At 39.6% G+C, this 19,560-nt stretch overlaps 1 protein-coding gene across 1 annotated transcript in view; it reads left to right on the top strand.

Annotated features, from left to right (window-relative positions):
* Window positions 1-19,560, top strand: part of STK39 (serine/threonine kinase 39) — a 1,002,247-nt gene that overhangs the window by 296,748 nt on the left and 685,939 nt on the right. The window contains exon 9 of the mRNA XM_053698395.1: window positions 6,936-6,984. Within this exon, the coding sequence (XP_053554370.1) occupies window positions 6,936-6,984 (49 nt within the window). The remainder of the gene's footprint in view (window positions 1-6,935; window positions 6,985-19,560) is intronic.

The raw sequence follows: 19,560 nt of genomic DNA, 5'->3' as shown, positions 1-19,560 counted from the left end.
TACACCGCCGCCACCTATATTATATATCTAACCCCCTAATGTGAGCCCCCTACACCGCCGCCACCTACATCAACTATATTACCCCCTAATATGATCCCCCTACCCCGCCGCCACCTATATTAAAATGATTAACCCCTAATCTAATCCCCCTACACCGCCGCCACCTATATTAAAATTATTAACCACTAAACCTAAGTCTAACCCTAACACCCCCTAACGTAATTATTATTAAAATAAATCTAAATAATATTAATAATAAATAAATTATTCCTATTTAAATCTAAATACTTACCTATAAAATAAACCCTAAGATAGCTACAATATAATTAAAGGGACTTTAAACACTTGTCATTAGGTTGTTTTTTTTTTTTTTATTCATAATGTTTCTTTTGGTTTTTTTAAATGCAATTTGCTATTTATTTTTATTATATGTTTACTTTTTTTTTTTTTTTTTACATTTATTTCACTTTCTGACCGCTCCGTGCAGACATGGCAGAAAGTTATGTGTAGACAAACCTCCCAGAAGTCTCTGCTTTGCTGTGAGCGCGCACGTATGTAGAGTTGTAGACAGCACACTGAGCACAGCATGACTAAAACTACAGCGATTATCTTAGTGTTTTTCCCTAAATAGTATCTTTTGAACTGGCCTCATCTGTAAGCTAATAATTCATTATCATTTTTAAAAACAAAATGTATTTACCCTATTTTTTAATCTTACTTGTAGTGCGAGTGAAAGAGGGACCACCCAACACACTGCTCAGGGAGACAGCTGCTGTCTCATAAATATACTCTTATCTTTTACCCCTCTGTTTTTTCTATCCAAGCTCCCGGAGTCCCGCTCAGTTTATTGCACATCTTATACAGCTCACGCTCTCTGTGCACCTCAGGTTATGTGACAGCATCAGTGGTTTGTCTATTTAGCAGGCATTCCAAAGATCCTAAAAGATAGTGTAGGGAAGGGAATGCTTTATTTGTTTTGTGTTTCGAGTATGTAGAGGTCAGCCACAGTGCTCTGTTCTATGTACATCAATTTATAATGTCACATAACCTGAGGTGCACAGAGAGCATGAGCTGTATAAGATGTGCAATAAACTGAGCGGGACTCCGGGAGCTTGGAGAGAAAAAACAGAGGGGTAAAAGATAAGAGTATATTTATGAGACAGCAGCTGTCTCCCTGAGCAGTGTGTTGGGCGGTCCGTCTTTTACTCGCACTACAAGTAAGATTAAAAAATAGGGTAAATACATTTTGTTTTTAAAAATGATAAATTATTAGCTTACAGATGAGGCCAGTTCAAAAGATACTATTTAGGGAAAAACACTAAGATAATCGCTGTAGTTTTAGTCATGCTGTGCTCAGTGTGCTGTCTACAACTCTACATACGTGCGCGCTCACAGCAAAGCAGAGACTTCTGGGAGGTTTGGCTACACATAACTTTCTGCCATGTCTGCACGGAGCGGTCAGAAAGTGAAATAAATGTAAAATAAGTAAACATATAATAAAAATAAATAGCAAATTGCATTTAAAAAAAACAAAAGAAACATTATGAATAAAAAAAAACAAAATAACCGAATGGCAAGTGTTTAAAGTCCCTTTACTTGGTATGCGCATGCAAGTGAAGAAGGGAGTGCGCATTGAGTATCGCATAGAACGTGCGTTACAACATGTCAGCCAGCACTGCATTCGGTAGGCGGTGGTTTAGGGGTATTATTAAAAATAAAAAAAAAATGTGCAGATGCTAAATAAAGAAATAAAGAAAGAAATAATATATAAAACAAAGCAAAATAGATTAAAAAAAATTATAATTACATTAAAACAGATGGTGTTTAGGGTCCCTTTAATAATTACATTGTAGCTATTTTAGGGTTTATATTTATTTTACAGGTAACTTGGTATTTATTTTAACTAGGTACAATAGCTATTAAATAGTTAATAACTATTTAATAGCTACCTAGTTAAAATAATTACCAAATTACCTGTAAAATAAATCCTAACCTAAGTTACAAATACACCTACACTATCAATAAATTAATTAAATAAACCACAATTATCTAAACTAAAATATAATTAAATACACTAAACTAAATTACAAAAAAACTAACACTAAATTACAAAAAATAAAAAAAGATTACAAGAATTTTAAGCTAATTACACCTAATCTAAGCCCCCTAATAAAATAACAAAGCCCCCCAAAATAAAAAAATGTCCCTACCCTAAACTAAATTACAAAGAGTAATCAGCTCTATTACCAGCCCTTATTGCGGATAGAGGGGTATACGTGTCGGGCTATGTTTGGGAGGCGTGTTAGACAGTAACGGGAGATTTAATACTTTAGTAATTTGGAAATTATTTTAACTAGGTAGCTATTAAATTGTTATTAACTATTTAATAGCTATTGTACCTAGTTGAAATAAGTACCAAGTTACCTGTAAAATAAATATAAACCCTAAAATAGCTACAATGTAATTATTAATTATATTGTAGCTATCTTAGGGTTTATTTTATAGGTAAGTATTTAGATTTAAATAGGAATAATTTATTTAATATTATTAATATTATTTAGATTTATTTTAATAATAATTACGTTATGGGGTGTTAGGGTTAGACTTAGGTTTAGTGGTTAATATATCTAATATAGGTGGCGGCGGTGTAGGGGGATCATATTAGGGTTTAATCATTTTAATATAGGTGGCGGTGGTGTAGGGGGATTAGATTAGGGATTAATAATTTTAAAATAGGTGGCGGCGGTGTAGGGGGATCATATTAGGGGTTAATCATTTTAATGTAGCTGGCGGCAGGGTAGGGGCTCACATTAGGGGCTTAACATTTTAATGTAGCTGGCGGCGGGGTAGGGGCTCACATTAGGGGATTAACATTTTAATGTAGCTGGCGGCGGGGTAGGGGCTCACATTATGGGCTTAACATTTTAATGTAGCTGGCGGCGGGGTAGGGGCTCACATTATGGGCTTAACATTTTAATGTAGCTGGCGGCGGGGTAGGGGCTCACATTAGGGGCTTAACATTTTAATGTAGCTGGCGGCAGGGTAGGGGGATTAGATTAGAGGGTAATTATTTTAATATAGGTGGCGGCAGTGTAGGGGGATCACATTAGGGGGATAGACATTTAATATAGCTGGCGGCGGTGTAAAGGCTCAGATTAGGGGGTTAGACATTTAATGTAGCTGGCGACGGGGTCCGGGAGCGGCGGTTTAGGGGTTAAACACTTTATTAGGGATTGCGGCGGGGGATTGTGGTTGACAGGTAGATAGACATTGCGCATGCTTTAGGTTTTATTTTGCAGCCAGTTTAGGGAGTTACGGGGCTCCAATACTAAGCGTAAGGCTTACTACGCCTGCAATTTGTGGCGAGGTGAAAATGGAGTAAGATTTCTCCATTTTTGCCACGTAAGTCCTTACGCTGTATATTGGATACCAAACTGCACGGGTTTGGTATACCTGTCTATGGGGGAAAAAAACTATGGCCGAAGGCAGAAATATACGAGCGTAACTTCTATGTTACGCCGTATATGTAATACCAAATCCCCGCAAAATTTGGCGTTGCCGGCTTTTGCGGGCGACGCTGCATATCGGATCGGGCCCCTGGTTTCAGTCTGTGCAGGATCCTTGGGTACTAAACATAGTATCTCAGGGGTATAGAATGGGTTTGTAATGTAAGCAGGAAGGATTTCAGCTGCTGAGCTGTAGGTGTTTGTAGCACTGTAGTTTACACTCCTGATACCTTCAGAGGTTATATGAACAGTGCAGTTAATATATTACCACAGAGGAATAGAGGTTAATAGATGAGAAAAGCAGAGGATGAAATAAACACAATGCAGATACAACAAATATGAATTAGGCATAGAGTAATGGAAATTAAATACAGGTAGCCCTCAGTTTACGCCGGGGTTAGGTTCCAGAAGGAATGGTTGTAAACCGTTGTAAATTGAAACCGAGTTTATAATGTAAGTCAACGGGAAGTGAGGGAGTTAGGTTCCATGCCCCTCTCAAAATTGTCATAAGTAACACCTAATACATTATTTTTAAAGCTTTGAAATGAAGAATTTAAATGCTAAACAGCATTATAAACCTAATAAAATAATCACACAACACAGAATATATAATTGAACTAAGTTAAATGAACAAAAATATTTGCTAAACAGCATTATAAACCTAATAAAATAATCACACAACACAGACTTTACTTGCATTTTTCTGCAAATAGTTCTTTCTGTGCTTTCCAATCTGGACTGATTTATAGACAGGAAGATCTTGTTCCTTTGAAATCTGCTCGATAGTTCAGGTCTGGTTAAACTGATTAATTTCAGCTTGCTTGGCTTGCATATCTTTGCTGCAACACAAGCGGACAGCTCCATCTACTGGCTATTGTAATCAATGCACTGCTTCCCAATGCTTTTCAATAGCAGTCACATGACTAAAAAAAAGGTTGTTATTCTGAAACAGCGCAAATTGAACCGTTGTAAACCGAGGGCCACCTGTACCTTGATAATGTAGAACACTCGGGTATTATCTTTGTTAAAGAGTTACCTCTGTTTGCCAGAGAAATGTTCCTCTCCAAGTTCAGCGTGTGCAGAGAGTGCAGCAGCAGCAGCAGCAGGTGATGGCAGGCAACAAAGAAATAAGATGAGAATAATTCAGGAAGCTGGAGTAGTTTTAAGCAGCAATACAGGCTAAAACAAGCTCCAAGTACAAGCTTTAACAACAAGCAAAGAAGGAATAGGAAGTGAGGCTCAAATAGCCCAATAGGAAGTCCCATAATTAAAGACACAGTAACATATTACAGGGTTTCAGATCAATGCATTTTCAATGAAAGTTTTCCTCTGTGAAAAGCACACTGGTCTAAAAGAGGCTGCTTCCGGGTGGTAAATCACCATAGAACAAGCCACTGATCTGCTGTTCGTTCCTGGTAGAGTGCTTCTTTCTTTTTCAATGCAAATTAATATGACCCTGGGGAAGTCTCCCTATGGGTGATGGGGAAACCAGTCGTGGACTCCTTGCCTAGTGTGCTTAGAGGAATGTGGCTGCACCTCACTGATGAGGCCCATAGGACGCCGAAACAATCGTCTGGGGTTGTCATGTTCCTTGTTCAGAGGAAAATTTCCTGGTATTTCGGAGCTGGACTGACCTTACTTGGCGGGATCAGACTGATATACTTCAGGAAAGTTTTCCTCTGTGAAAAGCACACTGGTCTAAAAGAGGCTGCTTCCGGGTGGTAAATCACCTTAGAACAAGCCACTGAGCTGCTGTTCATTCCTGGTAGAGCTCTTCTCTCTTTGTATGCAGCATAATTAAAGACACAGTAACATATTATAGGGTTTCAGATCAATGCCTCCAAGGGGAAGGTTTCCTCTGTCCCATGTTCCAAAGAACCCTATGAAGCTCAAGCCTTTTTTCATTGTGTTCAGAAAATAGAACTTTTGGGAGTAATAGTTCCAGTGCCATTTCGGACACTTTGGCTTTCTCTAAATCAGGAGTGTCCAAACTTTGCTCTCCAGAGGTTTTGGAACTACATTTCCCATGATGCTCAGCTAGATAAAATGCTGGCTGAGCATCATCGGAAATGTAGTTCCAAAACCTCTGGAGAGCAAAGTTTGGACACCCCTGCTCTAAATGATAGACCTACAATTTTAAGGGTTATAAAGGTTGGTCTGTTTGTCTTTCTTTGTTAACTGTCCTTTTCTCACTATTATGATATCAATATACTTCTTCATAAAGTATAATACTGAGCAAATAATGCATAAGAGGGTGTAGTAACGCAATCTGTTTCAACACTGTTTTAAAACAGATGGAGGGTTTGTAAGTAATCAACAAACATTAAGACACATGTAGGAATTGTTAGCATCAACTTTCAAGGCCTAATTTACTTACCTTGCTGCACAATAGCTGTAAGCCTGAAACCCATTACTTGTTCCTGAAAAACACCTTTGTTCATAAATCCAGAAATGTATATTATGTTTAGTTTTTGGTACACTAAACTTGTTTGTTTAGCCTCTGGCAGTTTACCACTTGCCTTTGTAAAATTTTAGATTACTCAATATAAAAACTGGAAAAATATTTAATACTTAACACACAAATGATGCTTTGCCTAGAACCGCTTATAGGACTCTTTCTTAATTGGATGCTTGTTTTTATCTCAATCTTTTTGATTGAAGGCATGGGTTGTGTTATTGTAAGTTAGGGACCCAGGGAGTAAGAGACCTTGACATGCTCCTGGGCCGAGCAACATTTGGCCAAATGCTGTGACTGTGTGTTTTTAATCTCGCTGTGTACTTGCAAAAGATTGCCAGACTTTCTATGTGTTGTGTTTGTATTTTTATTTATTTATTTATCTTTGTCTTTCTTTATATGTTTGTGTATATAAAGTAGAGTGACACCTAAAAAAATAAAATTCCCATGAAATGCATTCATGTCTGTTCCAATAGCACCCTTGTCATTAAAGAATGAGTAGATTTCATACGTGCACAACTTATGTATAAAATAATAATCAATTGTTTGCTAGCCATGTCATATTTATATTTAAATTTCTGATTTTTTTTTTTAAGGTACAGGTTTCTCAGGCATTCCCTTTTTGACTATGATTTGTTTTTGGACCTATTTTCACATGGTCATGTCACAGCCTGTATGTGCATGCAGTCACCTACCTGTCCACTGGTGCAGCCATTATTGGGCAGACGTGTTTCAGCTAACAGAGTGGATTTAAAAGCTGCATCATGTGACTGACCAGGTAGGCTTCCCTAAAATGTTTTGTCCTGAGAAACCTGACCTTGCTCATTAGTAAACTTATTAACAATATATTGCATTTTAGTAGATTATATGTAATATTGGATTTCATTAGAGATAAAGCATCAACTTTGCAGAAAAGCATATATGTTGGTATTTTTATTTTTAACAAGCTATGTTTTTATTTTTTGTCTTATTAGGCCGACAGCAGCTGAACTCCTAAAATGTAAATTCTTTCAAAAAGCCAAGGTAAAAAATATCTGAATATAAATACATTATAACAAAATATAAAACATGTTATTTTTTCTTATGTCGCCATTCATTTATTTTCCATTTCATTCCTCAAGGGCTATGAAAAGGAAAAATTTGGACTTAAGTTACTACACACATTTGTGTATGTATAATTATGAATGGATGTTATTTCTCTCTGTATTTCTATTAAATAAAGCTTAAATTAATACATAATGTATGTAGCTACATACAAAATTAATATAGCATTTTTATATAACACCTGAGACCTCATATCTTTGAACCCTTATAACATTTTCCTTCTATTGGCAGTGAGATTCCACAAGAACATTCTTAACCTATGGGGATTACTCTACCTGGCCACCAGGAGGAGGCAAAGACACCCCAAACAAAGTTATAAATATCCCTCCCACTTCCCCTACCCACCCATTAGTTTTTTTCCTCGTTTCATGGAGGTAGGCAGAGAGAGGTGCTCGGTAAAGAAGAATTACATTTATCAAGGATTGGCTTTCTTTGAGAGCTGGGGATCATATAAACATGTAAATCTCAATAGAAGATTGGTGTATATAATACTGACTGACACTGGGTCTCCCATGCCTCTTTCCAGTTTATCTTATATCCCCTGTCTGATAACGAGATGTGCCTCACACTAAATTACAGAGTTATCATAGGTAAATTGTCCCCTTTCTCATGGGAACTTGTAGACAGGTGGTGTAAAGTTGAGTCCCTGTGAATACACTAGATGCACTGTGCATATTCCGACCACTTTAAAGCAGGCAATGACATGCCATAAATAGACGGGGGTTCCGGACATCCAGCCATTTCAGTATATGCGGGTGAGAGGGGAGCATTTTAGGTGCACTGGTATACAGGACACAGACAGGTATTCCGTCCTAATATAGCACCCAGACTTTATGTCACTTAGTGGTCTTCTGTTTACTTAATTGTATAGTGCAGGCCCACCTGCCATTTGACAGGATTTGTCATTACCACAGCCTGCAGGCCTAGAATTGATGCAGGCTACTGCGGTGGATGGAAAGGCAGATTCCCATCATAAGGCAGCGCTCTCGCACCATTCCCACTTCAGAGCCAATGCACATCAGACCTGTGGGAGAGCAGTAGGTGGTAAGATGCCCTAGACAGGCTTTAAAGCGGAACAGTTGTTTGGTGCATTGGGAACCAGGTATCCCATTGTGAAGTTCCAGATTGTTGCTGCAATTATTATTACACACCACAGTTTTATGGATGACTCTATTCTAATAAAGGCCACAACCAACAGTTATTGGCATTCTTCTGATGACGAACCCTTAGTTAGCTCTGACCCTTCTGTCAGAGAGTCAGTAGAGGACTCTCAGAAGGGTACGATTAGGTTCAAAATGGAGCAGCTCAGGCTCCTGCTTAGAGGGTTCTATATACCCTGGGGGTTCTGGTGGCAAAACCGCTTGAGGAGGAACAGGTTCTGAGACTTGAATCAGTATTTAGACCTAGGCAGAGGTTTGGAGCAGTGTCCTTAAGGTTGATTGGGCTATATCAACATTGGCCAAGCGCACTACTATTCCGCTTGAGGATAGTACTTATTTTAAAGATCTTCTAGATGTTTCTCCAGTCGGGCACCCTGTTTTAACCAGCAGTTGGAATAGCTGCAGTCACAGTGGCTGCAAAGTTCTGGTGGGAATCTTTAGCAGATCTGATTACTGTAGAAACTTATCTGGAGGAGATCTAGGAACATATACAATCCCTAAGGCTGGCAAATGCCTTAATTTGCATCAATGCTAAAAACTCTAGTTTTGCTGTTATGGCCAGGAGGGCCTTGTGGTTCAAGTTGTGGTCAGCGGATAATGTGTCTAAGACTAGACTACTATCCTTGTCTTTCAAGGGCAAGTCCCTGTTCAGTCTGGCTTTGGACTCTATCATAGCCACAGGTGGAAATTGAGTTTTCCTACCACAGAACAAGAAATCTAAACCTAAAAGTCTTTAGGCTGGACTTTTTTGTTCCTTTTGTCCGAACAGGAGTCAAAAGAGCGCAGAAGTGCCTAAGACGGAGTCCCCCAGGGCTAGGGATGGAACAAGAACAAACAGCCCAAGAAAGCTTCCCAGTCAGCTTCATGGGTTTGCCCTCGACCTGGGACCAGGTTTTGTGGGGGCAAGCTTTCTCTGTTTCAGAGGGAATGGGATACAGTCTGTCCAGGACCCTTGGGTGCTGTACATTGTGTTTTTTTTTTTTTATATTTCTTTTATTTAACAAGTTTTTCAAGAAACAGAATAAAACAAAGACAAAAAGGGGTGTGCATAATGAATTCAAATATGTTGAACACGCAGCTTCAAGTCATAAGAGTAACATTTTACAGAGTGCGTGCAGTGGTCTCATCAGTCCTCCAAAGTTGGGAAGGGTTGAGCCTCTTGTGGCAAAGTTCATCCCTCCCCATTACTAGCATAAGGCCCCAAATCTCAATGGTAGATGGGATGTAGGCATAGACCGGCAACATTTTCGTATAATGCAATATTGGAGGATTACAATTTGGGGCAGTTATATATAAACACACCAAGAAAAAAAACAGAAAAAAACCCAAAAAAAAAACCATGCAAAAGATCTCAGAACATGAGATTAAAACTAATAAAAGCAAAAAAAAAAAAAAAAAAGATTCCAAAGATTATGTATAGTCATTAGCCATTAAACCACATTAACCTCTTTTTTTTGTAGCTGTTTTGTTTTACAAGCATTTTCATTGAGTGGCATAAGTACAGAGCATACTGAACAACCTCATGTAGCATATGAGTATTGTTCCCATAAAAAAGAGCATGTCATAGTAGAAGGGCAATTGGTTTATTTTAAAATAATGCAGTTTTTCCAGCGACAGCACATTCCCTACTGCTGTTTTCCATTTGGTTAAGGTTGGGATATGAATGGACTTCCATTTCATAGGAATAAGGCATTTAGCCGCATTAATCATAATTTGATAAAGGCATCTTCTAATTTTACAAGGTGTGTTTACATTCGCATTAAATAGGATACTTTCTAGGGTTATATCTAGATGTAGGCCTATCACTTTGGATGCTTGTTTGTGTATCTCATCCCAAAAGGGGCGTAATCTGTCACATCTCCACCAAATATACCACATCGTACCCTCTAAGTCAGTAAGTTTGTGGGGTGTCAGGTACCATCTAGTAAGGATTTTAATATTTGCTTCTAAAGCTGCTGCTGAATGAGCTGATTTGGCTGTTGCTTTAACCAATTTGACCATAGTTTTGGGGAAATTGAGTTATTCATTTCTTTTTCCCATTTTGAAGTATAGCTGGGGATTTCAGATAAGCAAGAATGAAGGAAACTACTATACATCAAGGAAATCACTTTTTTTCGGGTGGTCTTTTAGACAGCACAAATTTTCAAAGGGTGTTAACTGACTTTTCATGTCTGCCTGCCTTTTGTGTGTGTAAAGGTAGTGTCTAACTTGGTGATACCTCAGCCATGAGTCAAAGGAGGTTATCCCCTTTTCTATTAACGTCTGTCTTTTGGCTAAATTACCCTTCTCTGTTAGCTCATGGACAGGCAGGTAGTCTGACATGTTTGGGGGTTGTTGAGTCTGCATTGGTTTCTCTTTAATTTTGAGATGTAGCTCTTTATTTAAACAAAGAGTAGTTAAGGGAGAATAGGGTGTAGAGATCGGGGGGTATTTGTCACGAATGGTGATCCAGTCCAACCAGACTGTGTTGGTGCTTGGGAATGGGTCAAGTAGGGGCTTGGGTATCTGTTGTGGGGACCAACATGACCTCCCAATGTGGGGTGTGTGTAGTAATTGTGCTTCCAGATGTATATTTATTTTCTAGGAATTTTGGCCTTGCCTACACCACTCTATGACTTTATGTAATGATATTGCCCATTTATAGGCCTGAAGATAAGGTACCCCCAGGCCCCCTTCCTCCCTCTGTGTGTATAGTGTGCTTTTGGCAATTCTGGGTGGTTTGCGGTGCCAAATATATGAGTTGATGATCTTTTGCAGTTTGCCTATATCTACATCGGCCTCTGGGATAGTGAGTGCTTGCATAACGTATAAAGCTTTGGGGAGTAGCATCATTTTAACCGACGCTATTCTGCCCAACCATGAGATATGCTTGGTTAGCCAAGAGGATTAGTGGTGATAAAAATTCCAAAGTATTTTAAGGCTTTGTCTTGAATTTTAAAGGGGAATGATTGTTTAATCAAGGCAATGTCTGCTTCTGGGAGATTAATGGGGTATTTTTCAGATTTTGAGTAGTTCACTGAAAAGTTTGATAGCGCTCCATAGCTTTCTAGCTCACTTTGGACAGCTGGGATAGAGAACATTGCTAGTTTGTATACTTGATCCAAAATGGTGATCCCCTCTATTTGCAAATTATGTCGTCATTTTATAGCTAGGGGTTCCAATGACAAGACAAACAAAAGAGGGCAGAGGGGGCAACCCTGCCTAGTACCGTTACGGATTTCAAAGGGCTCTGACAGGATACCATTAACTTTCACTTGTGCGGTAGGGTTCGAGTATTAAGTCCAGATTTGATCTATTTTTGTGGGGAAGCCATATTTACTGAGGGTAGTTTGGAGAAATGTCCAATCCAAGCGATCAAACGCTTTTTCTGCGTCTGTTGAGAGATATATGGAGGGTATCTTAGTATATTTAATATAGTCTAAGAGATTGAGGATCTTGTTTATATTATCCTTGGACTCCCTATTTGGGACAAAACCAACATGGTCAATATGAACCAAGTTTGGTAGGAATTTATTTATTCTGTTGGCTATTATCTTAGCATAAATTTTAGCATCCACATTAAGCAGAGATATGGGCCTGAAATTTGCTGGATTATCTGGGGGTTTGCCTGGCTTTGGGATGACCGAAATGTGCGCCTGAAGCATTGTATCTGGGAATAAATTTGTGTCTGATGTGTAGTTGAATAATGTTAACAAATGAGGGGTTAATTGGGATGCAAATGTTTTATAGTAACGGTTCGAGAAACCATCTGGGCCCGGGGCTTTATCGGGTTTTAGATCTTTAATAGTATTTATTATTTCAGCACTAGTGATTGGGGATTCCAGGCTCGATGCCTCATCTGGTGTTAGTTTGGGTAGCTGAATGTTTTTTAGATATGTCTCTAAATGCATTTTGTGTCGAGCAGGTGATCTCTTTGGGTAGAGATTGTATAACTTGTGGTAGAAGGAGTGGAAGGATTTACTTATTGTCAAAGTATCTTCTATCTGTCCCCCCTGGTCCTGTGAAAGAGCATGAATGTAGGTTTTCAATTTTTGTTTTTTTAAGGCACGGGCAAGCATTTTGCCTGCCTTATTCTCTTCTCCATAGTATTTCTGTTTCATAAATAATTGGTATTTTTGCGTTTCAAGTTGGAGATGTGCATTTAATTTGCTTTGTTTATCATTTAATTTGTCTAGAAGGGAAGGGTCTGAGGGATTTAATTTCAGCAGAAAATCTGCTTCTATAACTTCTTGGGCTAGGGTGATGTAGATGTCAGTGTACTGTTTGTGTTTATGCGCTTTCATTTTAATAAGTTCCCCTCTGATAAAAGCTTTGTGTGCTTCCCAGATCGTAGTCATTTTCACATCAGGAGTGTTGTTTGTGGTGAAATAAATGTCTAGTTGTGTAGAAAGCTTTTCTATTAACAGCGGGTCCATTAATAAGGAGTCATCCATGTTCCATAGGAAAGGCTTTAACGGGATCGAGGGCCAGTGTATTGTTCATTCTACCCTGGAGTGATTGAACCACAAGGTATGCTTGATATTTACCTGTTTTATGAGGGCCAGGGCCAGGTGGTCTACCAGGACATAGTCTAATCTAGAGTAACTCTCCGTGGGTTAGAGAAAAAGGTATAGTCCCTAATATGGGGATGGGTATATCTCCATGAATCATGGAGTGTAAGAGTTTTTAAATTTTCCCATATGTTACGAAGGGCTTTATGATTTAAGCAAATAAGGGAGTTTGAGCTGTCTTCTTCAGGAACTAAGGCCAAATTCAGGTCCCCAGTGACAATAAGAGGACCTTTTGCTATATCTATGATTCTGTTAGTCATACGGGAGATGAAGCTTTCTTGGCCTGAATTTGGGGCGTAGACATTTATTAGGGTTATCGGCTTCCCAAACAGCAGGCGTGTAATTCCCAAGTAACGTCCCTCTTTGTCACTATCTAGATGTATGAGTTTAAAAGATAGTGATTTGTGTATCAAAATACTAACTCCATTTATCTTTTTTTTTCATTGGTGCTATGATAGTGTTGTGGGAAGTGGGTGGAGAAGTACTTTGGAATTTTGTGTGTTTTAAAGTGAATTTCTTGTAACATTAAAATCTTTCCTCCATTTTTCCAGAGGTCCTGGATTCCCAGGGCTCTTTTATTGGGACAGTTAAATCCCTTTACATTTTGGGTAATTATATTAATATTTTGTGAAGAGGTGTGTGTCATCCTTCATGAGCGTGGAACAAAACATTGCCAACTAATGGTTTTGCCAAGCATATGAATAACATTTCAGAAATAACAGCTTTAAAATTTATCTTTCCTTGAAGTGTAAAAACATATTGAAAAAAATGAAACTTAACATTGCACAGAACTTGTGGTACACAACTGTTGTACCTAAAAACATAATGTGTTATAAACATGAAAATGAAAATCGGGGAAGAATTCCCTTTGGGCAATATTTTCAGCCTGGATATACCTAGCCTTGGAAAGGCGAGTTGCACTAATTAAAAATTGCAGTCAACCTATTACATTATCACAGAATATACCATAAACTTAAAGCACATACAGTAGTATACTCTATACAGATACCTATAATGACTACATAGATTAAAAGAGAACAGCAGGGTGTGAACCAACTTGAGACATTTATATAACAACCTCTTATGGGGTAAATTACCGTCCCTCGGGAGCATGCTTGACCTTCTTGTGGTCCCCTAAACAGGTTTCCTTGTGGCTGTTCTTTGCCACTCAGGCCTTTGAGGGAGAGGTGGTGGTTGATGCCTGTCTCCGGGAGGATTGTACTGTGTAAGTTCTTGGGTGGATGGAGGTGTTATCTCTAGATATTTGCATATTCTGCCAAAATCTTCTATTGTGATGCAAACCCATCTTCGTCCCTTCCAGATAATTTGTAGACTGAAGGGATGACCCCACCTATATGGTATGTTATGCTGCCGCAGTTTAGTTGTTAGCGGGTGGAATTATCTTCTTTTCTGTAGGGTCCTCTGGGTTAGGTCTTCAAAAAGTTGTAGAGATTCTGTTCTGAAAGTGAGAGGGTGTTTTTCTCTAGCTTTCTTCATGATGTTTTCTTTAATTGGGTAACTAGATACCCTAGCTATAATGTCCCTTGGTGGCTGGTCACTTAGGGGTTTTTCTCGGAGTGCCCTGTGAAATCTGTCTAGGGCAATGGCTACTTATGCATCCTCATCTGTCAGATACAAGAAAAGGCCATGTAAATAATGCTCTAGGGCGTCGGTGCAATAGTCTCTGGGACTCCTCGTATCCTGATGTTATTGCGGCGACTTCTGTTTTCTAGCTGCATGATAGTCTCATCTTGTTGTGACATCTGTGTCTGGAAGGAGTTAAAATTAGCGGTGAATAGATCTGAGTCTCCTTCTAGTTTCACAACCCTTTGGCCAAGCTCTGCCAAATCCTTTTTTATCTCCGAAATTTCTACCCTGATACACTGCTTAACTTGACAGATAAGCTCAGTAAAGTCTTTTTTAGAAGGGAGAGCTTTAGGAGTGCTCTGGGTACTGCTATTGTCGATTCCAGAGTGTCATCATCTGATTCAGAGTTTGACGAGGAGTCCCCAGGGTTGGTGACCGGGGGCTTGTTTTATGCCTTTGAGGGAGCTTCTATGTGTTTGAAAAAGTCATTCACCGTTGGTGTGGAAGAGGGTTGTTTTTTAGCTTGTTTGTCCATTTTAGTCCCTTTTTTGGGAGACATGGTTTTAGATTTTTTCCAGCTCTAATTGATAGAGGAGAAAAAGTGAAGTGACCTTGAACTTGTTTCAAGTCAGAGTGTGTTAAGTTCCCTCCAGGAATTTTACTTTACTGTGAGAAGAGCAGAGCCCAACCTGTCCCAGTGATGATCTAGGGCTATCTTGTCTGACAAATCAGTAGAACAAAAGAGCTTTAAGTAGTGAGGTAAAATCAGGAACAGAGACCGGAGTCCACAATCCCCTCTTCCAAATATATAGGTGATAAAAAGCATGTTCTATTTTTCGCAGGGTAATAGAGGCTGAAGTCTTCCAGATCCCTTACTTTTGTTTTGGGAGTGTGACGCAGATTTTAGAATACTGGTGTTGCACATTGTTTTACCAATTTTATGGTGCAACAGTAATAGTAGAGGCATTAATAACCATTGTTAGTAGGCTTAGATGTGCCAGTGTGTGTAATTTTTATTCATGCCAAGCCCCCAGCGATATTGTATGCTGCTACGCTGTTATACACATCATGCCCAGAGACTTGGTATAAGCATTTTTATGCCTCTAGTACCTGTTTCATGGTGGAGTCCTTTGGCCTGGAGCTGCAGCATTTATTATGTTCCGGTGTGCGAGCAGTCCGCCCACGTGGCTCACTCCGTTATGTAGAAGATCCATGGACCTCGGTCCCAGCGTATACAAGCTTAGTTACTCCTCCTATACACATTAGCTAGACCCCGCTTCCATTAAGGTCCAAAACCAGGGGATCCGTGGCCATAAATGTTACGAAATGTGGATTTTTGCCCGTTAGGGTTTCAGGAGCTCACTTGCATGCAGCCGTCTCCATTGAGCGCTGGCTCTGCCCTCCTGCTGTACATTGTTTATCAGGGATACAGAATAAGCTTTTGGTCCCATCCCACATGGGACTGCTTCTTGGTGTGAAGAGTGTCAGGAAACCCACTAAGAGAGAGTGGCACTACTCTGCTGCATGGAAGACACCATTGCCATGGGAATGGTGGTTCCAGTTTCTACATCAGAGAGAGGAAAGTGTTTCTACTCCAATCTGTCCGTGGTACCCAAGAAAGAAGGCACGTTTTGCCCTATTTTGGACCTGAACGGACTCAACAGATTCCTAAGTGTTCCCACCTTCAAAATGGAAACAATAAGATCCAACCTTCCCCTGGTTCAAGAGGGTCAGTTCATGTCTACTATAGACCTAAAGGACGCATACCTTCACATTCTGATTCACAAAGATCACTACCATTTCCTACGTTCACCTTTCTAGACAAGCACTACCAGTTTGTTGTGGTTCCATTTGGACTGGCTACGGCACTCAGAGTTTTCGCCAAGATGCAGGGAGCTCTGCTGTTCGCAGTTCGTCTGCAGGAGATTGCAATAGCTCCTTACCTGGATGACATTCTGGTCCAGGCTCCATCCTTACCACTGGATCAGACCACACACAAAAGTTGTTGTTGTCCCTACAAAGAGGGTAAACTTTTTGGGAATGATTATAGATTATGTCACTATGCACATTTACCTCACAAATCAGCACAGAGAGAAGCTTCAGAAATTTTGTCGCCTGCTTCAGGCCACTGCTCATCCTTTGGTGGGCACAATACATAGAGGTGGTTTGTCTAATAGTGACAGCATCAGATGTTATATCGTTTGCTCATTATCATCTGAGACCACTTCAGTTGTGTATGCTCAGACAATAGAATGGAGATCATTTAGATCTGTTGCAGATCATCTGCCTGGTCTCCCAGGGAAGAGGGAGTCTTGCCTGGTGGCAATCCCTAACTCCAGTTCTCCTAGTGACATGTTTCCATTGCCCCTCTTGGATAATAATCACCACAGACGCGAGTCTGTCTGGCTGGGGTGCGGTGTGAGGTTCCCTGAGAGCCCAAGGAACCTGGTGCCAGGAGGAAGTGTTCCTTCTGATCAGCATTCTAGAGTTGAGGGCTATATACAATGCACTTCTAGTGTGGCCTCAGTTGGGTTCCACCCATTGTATACGATTCCAATCGGACAACATCACGACCATGGTGGCCTACATCAACCATCAGGGAGGCACACAGAGTTCTCTGTTCTCTGGCAATGCAGGAGGTGTCTCAAATCCTTGTGTGGGCGGAGAGACATCAATGTCAGATTAAGGCTATCCACATTCCAGGTGTGGAGAATTGGAAGCGGATTTCCTGAGCAGGCAGACTCTCCACTCAGGGGAGTGGCCCCTGAATCAGGAGGTATTTCCGAAAATAACTTGCAGATGGGGTGTTCCAGACAAAGATCTGATGGCTTCCCGCTTCAATGCCAAGCACCAAAGATACGGATCTAGGTCCAGGGATCCTCTAGCGGTCCCATAGAACTTAAGCAAAGTCATGATTGCTTTTAATGGAGGCCTTGCCACTGGCTGCTCTGACAAGAGGCGGTTACAAATATTTATGGATCGGACCATTTTGAGCATCAATATTGTTTTTTCAGTGAGGTTAGTTTTACTAACAAGTTTTATTAAATCAAAGCCATAAACTGCTTAAGACACGTGCATGCTCTCGACTGGCCATTAGCTTACTAAGGCTTACTCTTTAACAAAGGATCCAAAGAGAATCAAGACATTTTGATCATAGAATTAATTTGAAAGTTTTGAAAAACTGTATGTTCTATCTGTATCATGAACGTTTAATGTTGAACTTTACTATTCCTGTAAAGGGCATTCATGTGTATTTCAATTTTATACCCCTTTAAAGGGACATTGTACTCTAAAAATTACTCCCCTTTATTTCCAATGGTCCATTTTACCTGCAATGGAACCTGTAAACAGCTATTTTACCTTTATTTGCTATTTAAAATATCTACTTTGGCCTGTTGTATCCCCACCGTACTGAAAATATAAGTAACACCATTTTGATGTAGAAAAGCTAAGTGAAGATAAGACAATAGCAATGAGTGATCTTCTAATAGGGAATATGAGGAAGAGAAATAATTTGTATGGGAAACAACTTATTGTGCTTATTCAACCCCCTAGACATAACTGGCATTTAAATACCTAACATAAATAAATTTAGCAATACTGCTTTTCTGGCATGCTCAGTCTATTTTTATGGGCATGTTCGAGGTCAGTGATGGCAAACCTTGATACTCCAGATGTTTCAGAACTACATTTCCCATGATGCTTGACTGGACTTCAAAGTGCTTAAGCATCATGGGAAATGTAGTTTTGAAATATCTGGAGTGCCAAGATTCACCATCACTGCCCTAAGTGATGGCTTTAATGAGAAAAAATGCTATTTTAAATACAGAAATAAACATGAAGGAACAATTTGTCATACATATAATACTCTGCAGTATGTATAGCAAATCATTTGGAAAACTTCAAAGGTTAACAAAGTATATAGTACAGTGTCCCTTTAACTGAAATGATCTGTCTGAGGCAGATATACATACACCTCAAGATTTACAAATACCTGATATAACTCCATATAAAAAAATACAAAACAAACTCTGCAGCTTCCCTTATTTTACTGAGCTGATTCACAGTGTTTTGTTAATGTGCTTTAATGTATAGTGAGTATGCCACACAGGATGTCCTATGATCTAGAGAGATTTGTAATACTGGAAAGTGCCTTGAATTACTTGTAATCTGAAGGGCTGACAAATGAGTCACCTGGATGGAACACAGTGACCTGACAGTAGCATAAGATGGATGTTTCTTACTTAACTAAAAAAAAACAAACAAGCTGATGTGCATAAAAGGAGAGATGATTGTTTATTTTTTTCCGTTAAAAATGTTAGTAACTAAAATGTTCAAGTGCTAATCTAAGTGTATTTCTTTAGAGGAAATGTATATATTTTGTTTTCAGTGCCCATTTAAAGGCACAGTGTAGTATGACAATAGAAGAGGTAGTTGCGGCTGCACAGCTCCCGGAGTTCTCTGCCGAAATCTGTCCCGGGTATATGACGTCACCCGCTGTAGCGGACGCAAATGTCTCCGTAGTGGGTCTTCGATTCAGGAAAAGGTGCAAAGCTCAAAGGTGCGGGAACCAACCGCACATACTAATACAAAAAAACGGGAGAGCTGCACAAAAGTTCAAATATCCAAAAAAACATAATTTATGCTTACCTGATAAATTCCTTTCTTCTGTTGTGTGATCAGTCCACGGGTCATCATTACTTCTGGGATATTATCTGCTCCCCTACAGGAAGTGCAAGAGGATTCACCCAGCAGAGCTGCTATATAGCTCCTCCCCTCTACGTCACCTCCAGTCATTCGACCAAAGACCAACGAGAAAGGAGAAACCAAGGGTGTAGTGGTGACTGAATTATAATTTAAAAAATATGTACCTGCCTTAAAAAACAGGGCGGGCCGTGGACTGATCACACAACAGAAGAAAGGAATTTATCAGGTAAGCATAAATTATGTTTTCTTCTGTTATGTGTGATCAGTCCACGGGTCATCATTACTTCTGGGATACCAATACCAAAGCAAAAGTACACGGATGACGGGAGGGATAGGCAGGCTCATTATACAGAAGGAACCACTGCCTGAAGAACCTTTCTCCCAAAAATAGCCTCCGAAGAAGCAAAAGTGTCAAATTTGTAAAATTTGGAAAAAGTATGAAGCGAAGACCAAGTTGCAGCCTTGCAAATCTGTTCAACAGAGGCCTCATT

This window comes from Bombina bombina, chromosome 1 (genome assembly GCF_027579735.1).
Source record: "Bombina bombina isolate aBomBom1 chromosome 1, aBomBom1.pri, whole genome shotgun sequence".
Lineage (NCBI taxonomy): Eukaryota > Metazoa > Chordata > Amphibia > Anura > Bombinatoridae > Bombina > Bombina bombina.
The sequence above is the reverse complement of the archived record's forward strand: the minus strand, read 5'-3'. Positions and strand labels throughout refer to the sequence as shown.